Below are 6,135 nucleotides of genomic sequence, written 5' to 3'. Positions count from 1 at the left end.
GGAGGAACAGGATGAGAACTGCCAGAGCCCTACAAAATGACCTACAGCAGGCCACTAATGTGAATGTCTCTGACCAAACAATCAGAAACAGACTTCATGAGGGTGGCCTGAGGACCCAACGTCCTCTAGTGGGCCCTGTGCTCACTGCCCGGCACCATGGAGCTCGATTGGCATTTCCCACTGAACAGCAGAATTGGCAGGTCTGCCACTGGCACCCTGTGCTTTTCACAGATGAGAGCATTTTAACCCTGAGCACATGTGACAGATGTGAAAGGGTCTGGAGAAGCCGTGGAGAACGTTATGCTGCCTGTAACACGGTTCACCATGACCGGTTTGGTGGTGGGTCAGTGATGGTCTGGGGAGGCATATCCATGGAAGGATTCACAGACCTCTTCAGGCTAGACAATGGCACCCTGACTGCCACTAGGTATCGGGATAAAATCCTTGGACCCAGTGTCAGACCCTACACTGGTGCAGTGGATCCTGGGTTTCTCCTGGTGCACGACAATGTCTGGCCTCATATGGTGAGAGTATGAAGGAATTGATACCCCAGGACACCATCCATCATGTCCCGATGTTGTCAGGCATACAAGTACGTGGGTGCCATACAAGCTACTGAGTACCGTTTTGGAGTTGCTGCAATGAAACTTCAGCAAAATGGACTAGCCTGCTGCATCACTTACGATTTTCAGGGCATCTTTAAATTCAGCCCTCTGTAGGTTGATCATTTTCAATTCCATCAAATGATGTGCCATTCTTTCGTTCCTAACACATCACCCAATCCATATCAGTATACATAACCAGCATATTTTCCCTATTGAGATTTGATGTTTTCAAAATGTTCCTTTAAATTGTTTTAACTAAACTAATTTAAAGACTAACGAATTTCCAGCATTGAAATATAACTTAAAATGTTCAGAAGCAGTTCAGAAACTTTGAGAAATACTTTTAATTATATTTAAAGCCTAGTTAAAACATCAGAATGGAAGAGGGCTAGATTAAGACAATTGTCAGTTTAGATTCCTGCAGCATACAGTATCATTACTTCATTGTGAATTTATAAACTTCTTTAATTTATTATTTTCACTACCCAGGCACCCAACACTGGACTCTACAAGTTAGCATTGACAAATCACATGGCTAACATTTAAAAAGTGGACAGAAAATGTCAAATAAAAGAGCTTAGATTTAGGTCCAGTGCATTATCCATTTACGCCATCCTAATGGTGTACAGGTCAGACAGTGCAGAAACCCTGGTTTCAAAATTTCCATTCCTTCATGAGAAATTAAGGTTTGAAAGAATGAGTTACACATTAATAAATCCCAGTACAGACAGTTTGGTCTTGGAATTTTTTTTTTATTTTTTTTTTTCCACTGGAGTCAGTATAACAGCCAAAATGTAATGCTCTTTTGCATTCAACATGTATAGTAGAGCCTTATCCCTCCAAACCAAACTTGCTACCCTAGTGCACATGTGACTGTCCTGTGCATATTCAAAATTAGCCCTTGGTCATCTTTACAGCAGGAAAGCAAAACTGGCCACAAGAGATGTACTAACTAGCAGCAAATCAGCAAAACTAACAGTTTCTGGAAATAAGAACCCATAACCATAGATATCATACTATAAGTGCAAAAACAGATTGAACGGACAAGAATGGAGACTGCATTAATACAAACGATGAGGACCTTAACGTGTAACGGCAACACGCTTCCTTCAAAACGCCAAGACTACTGCCAATATCCGGAAGCGCATCAGAGAACAGCAAACAGAGCTCAGAGTCGGCGACTGAAAGTCACATGTACAAGAAAAACCAGCATTGCACTCTAAAAACTAAACGCCAGGAAGTACAGGTGAAGTAAAGGTTTCATGTTTCTTACATTTACACACAGTAAAGAAATGAAAAATCTTTGGACTTATTTTTTTCTTTTTAAAAAACCCTTCTTAAACGGCCCCCCACCACCCCCGCAGCCGAGCAGGTCAAATCTCCGCCTCCTTGTTCTTGTTTTTCCGGACCTCTTCCAGCTTCTTATCCTAGAACATAGATAAAAATTAGCAGAATAAAACAAAATAAAAATCACAACTAAAGCGAAAACAGAGGAACCATGTTGTACCTTCTCTTTGAACTTCTCGGTCATGGCTGCCATTATTGCTGTACGGTTCTCTTTAGTGGCTTCCATTTTCTGATTCAGTTTCTCCTCTGCCATCTTGCTGAAATTGTTGTTCTCCTCCAGCGCTTTCTGCTGCACCTCCTTCTCATGCTCGCGCTTCTCCGCCAAGTGCTTCAGAACTTCAGCTTCGTGGGACTGCCAAGGAGGTAAACCAATAATATGAGAACTTTACAGACCTTGAGGTGGTGTTGAGACATGTTCAGATTGCTCAGAAGAATAGTTTACTTGTGGTACATACTAGGTCTAAAGTCCTAGTAAATTATTCATGATGCGACACTGACATTATTGATACATGATAGAATCTTGTAGGGAAGTACATTCAACACCATTGTAATCATGCTAGCAATGCACTTGCAAAAAAATCAATTAATCAGGCTCTAGAGTACAACAGAAAGTTCATAAGTGTACATTATTCTATGTGGATAGGTTTCCATATAAAGAATGTGACTGCCAGAAAAGCCCAAACACACCAAGAAAGTCCTAGCAGAACTTAACACTAGCATATATAACACGGCTGAAAGTACATGAACACACAGATGTTTACTCCAAATTATATAGAACTAGATTTATAATGACTAAGAATATGATTTCTTTGACTTGCATGGATCAGGAAAGTTTCTGGATTGTGTGAACCACCAAGCAGCCTTAACCAACAGTATGCAGCAGTCATACTGGACGTTTGCCTGTTGCCTTCACGCCTTACAGAGACTCTAGGCCGGCCTTCACGCCTTACAGAGACTCTAGGCCGGCCTTCACGCCTTACAGAGACTCTAGGCCGGCCTTCACGCCTTACAGAGACTCTAGGCCGGCCTTCACGCCTTACAGAGACTCTAGGCCGGCCTTCACGCCTTACAGAGACTCTAGGCCGGCCTTCACGCCTTACAGAGACTCTAGGCCGGCCTTCACGCCTTACAGAGACTCTAGGCCGGCCTTCACGCCTTACAGAGACTCTAGGCCGGCCTTCACGCCTTACAGAGACTCTAGGCCGGCCTTCACGCCTTACAGAGACTCTAGGCCGGCCTTCACGCCTTACAGAGACTCTAGGCCGGCCTTCACGCCTTACAGAGACTCTAGGCCGGCCTTCACGCCTTACAGAGACTCTAGGCCGGCCTTCACGCCTTACAGAGACTCTAGGCCGGCCTTCACGCCTTACAGAGACTCTAGGCCGGCCTTCACGTTTTCAGTTGGCTCATAAACTTACAGGTCTTATTGACTTGGATTAAGTCAATGCAAAAATAATAATAATAATAATAATAATAATAATAATAATAATAATAAAAAATCACAAGCAATTGCTAATAGAAACAAATACCTGTCCTAGGACAGGTAAATGTAAATAAATGAGAATCAGCATTATACATGAACATGTTTTTCCTGACCACTGGCTGTAGCAGAGTAAATGAACAGCATAGGTTTCCTGCATATAGCTGTAATCCTGTAAGAAGCTGGTAGTGCCGAACAAGCCAGATGTTTGAGGTGTACCTTGCGCCTTTCCTCGGCTGCTTCCAGCTTCTTCTGGATTTCCTCCAGTGACCAATCCTTTTTCTTCTGGGGAGACAGGGGGAAGTCTGCCTTCACCTCTGTTGCAGCAGTGTCCAAAATGACCTCAAAGGCCTGGCCTGAGGCCCGCTTGTCCAGCTCCTTCACTTTAAAATCTAAAAGCAAGGAAGAAAAGTCAAGTCCAAAATCATCTTTAAAAACACTGCAAAATGATAATGTGATAATGTAAAGCACAGCAATGATGAAGGGAAATTCAGCTCTTTACCACGAGCGGCCATCGTGTCAGAAGATTGCTGAGATGAGTCCTACACCTGCGGGGGGGTTGGAGATATTAAAAGCTGAGCAGGATTACTTTTACTTGTGCAGCAATTATTTAGATGCTCTTTGTACAAATAAAAAAAAAAAAAATCATGCGAGTTTGTAATGCGTGTTAATGGTCGAGTTTAGCTTTATCTTTTCCAAATAAAGAGGAGGGAGGGAGAGAGAGAGAAATATAAAGAGAGCGAGAGAAAAGAAAGAGACCAAGAGAGAGAGAAATATACAGAGAGGGAGACACAGAGAGAGAGAGAGAGAGAGAGAGAGAGAGAGAGAGACACAGACAAATATACAGAGAGCGAGAGAAAGAGAAATAGAGACTAAGAGAGAGAGAAATATACAGAGAGGGAGACACAGAGAGAGAGAGAGAGAGAGAGAGAGAGAGACACACAGACAAATATACAGAGAGCGAGAGAAAGAGAAATAGAGACTAAGAGAGAGAAAGAAATATGCAGAGAGGGAGACGCACAAAGAAACAAATTTTATAGATAGATAGATAGATAGATAGATAGATAGATAGATAGATAGATAGATAGATAGATAGATAGATAGATAGAGAGAGAGAGAGAGAGAGAGATAGAGAGAGAGAGATAGAGAGAGAGAGAGATAGAATCACCGCTATTTGAACTGCACTGAAATTTGGCGCGCGCATGTTGTGGCGAAAGGAAGAAGAAAAAAAAAAAAAAACAGGTCCTCGAGACCGAAAAGGCGCGCTCGCGCAAGATCTCTTCCGAGCGACGTCACTCATCAAAACAAAGTGGAAAAAGATGAACACGCGCAGGATTTTTTTTTTGTTGTTTGTTTGGGGGTTGGTCTTAAACGCGGGCAAACTGAACGCACAACATTTCTTTTAACTGGCGAGCTTTTTTCCTCCTCTTTCTCTCTAAAAAGCTTGCAGTGCACCGACCGTGAAAAGTGTGAAACACAAACATCACCGGGAAAGCGCCACATGGAGAGCAGCTGCAAACAAAGACACGGACAGACAGACAGGCGGTGGCGCGTGCTCCAACTCCGCCTCACACACACTCAAGCTCTGCTTATCAATACCCCCCCATGTGGGTCAAGTTCGTCCTGAAAATAGCTTATCGTATGCACTTGAATTTGAGTCTAAACAATGAACAGCCTCTGAACAGCAAGGGGCATTGAACTTTCGCATCTAAAGCAAATAAGCAGAGTACAGCGCACTATAATGTCACAATTTATCAGCAAGATAAATACCTGAAAGATCTACGAGACACCTTTGCGTGATCACAAAATGTCGGCTGATGTTACAGCCACGAAAACACACACTTAATGAACTCACAGCAAGCAATGAGCAACGTGCAGGATGCTAAACACGCAGTTTAATGGTGAAAATAAGTCAGAGTTATAAGCTCATCATAACTTTTTTTGTTGTTGCTGTTGATCTCATAACACACCAACTAAACGGCACGCGCGCAAAAAAAAATGTTTATTTATATTTGCTCTCTGCCCAGTGATGCATTAGTGCACTTCCTTCACCCGACTATAAACTTCGCTCTGCATAAAATCGAGTCTCATTGAGATTCTGCGTTGCATTTTTTTTGTTTTTCCTTTGATTAAAACTTTTCTTTTTGTGCACGTGAACTCACCTGATCCGTCCCTTTCGCGCCGACTTCTTGCTGCATGCAACGTTAGTTCGCGGATAAGAAGACCAAATCGTATGACGTCACACCAGACCACACCTCCTATTGGCTACTTCTGTTGACGCCTCTGGCTTTTTGGGAAGTGTAGTTCTTCATCTTCTCAGACAAGTCTAAACCTGACCAAAAATAACCTACAACACGAGACCGGTTTTGTGTGTTTTCCTATATTCTGTATTTGCATAAGTCTTTACAAAGAAGCTAATTCACGTCCAATAAAATCTCTACAAAATATGCATGTGACGTCACGGGCATATTTGTTTATTCGGTGATTCGTCTTGCTCATTTGCATATCACCAGTATGTTACACGAAGAAGAAAGATCTCGATCTCTCTCTCTCTGTCTTTCTTTCTCTCTCTGTGCATATCTGTCTAACAGTCTCTCTCTGTCTGTCTGTAACTCTCTCTCTCTCTCTCTCTCTGTCTCTCTCTCTGTGTCTCTGTCTCTCTCTCTCTCTGTCTCTCTTTCTCTCTCTCTGTGCATATCTGTC

At 42.7% G+C, this 6,135-nt stretch overlaps 1 protein-coding gene across 1 annotated transcript; it reads right to left on the bottom strand.

Annotated features, from left to right (window-relative positions):
• Nucleotides 1-1,330: 1,330 nt before the first annotated feature.
• Nucleotides 1,331-5,704, bottom strand: stmn1a (stathmin 1a). Its single transcript, XM_058404919.1, has 5 exons — nt 5,595-5,704; nt 3,935-3,980; nt 3,652-3,824; nt 2,113-2,304; nt 1,331-2,032 (listed from the first exon to the last, which is right to left on the bottom strand). The coding sequence occupies exons 2-5, from the start codon at nt 3,945-3,947 to the stop codon at nt 1,979-1,981; spliced, it is 432 nt and encodes a 143-aa protein (XP_058260902.1). The 5' UTR covers nt 3,948-3,980; nt 5,595-5,704; the 3' UTR covers nt 1,331-1,978.
• Between the last annotated feature and the right edge of the window lie 431 nt (nt 5,705-6,135).

Source organism: Hemibagrus wyckioides, linkage group LG12 (genome assembly GCF_019097595.1).
Source record: "Hemibagrus wyckioides isolate EC202008001 linkage group LG12, SWU_Hwy_1.0, whole genome shotgun sequence".
Lineage (NCBI taxonomy): Eukaryota > Metazoa > Chordata > Actinopteri > Siluriformes > Bagridae > Hemibagrus > Hemibagrus wyckioides.
The sequence above is the reverse complement of the archived record's forward strand: the minus strand, read 5'-3'. Positions and strand labels throughout refer to the sequence as shown.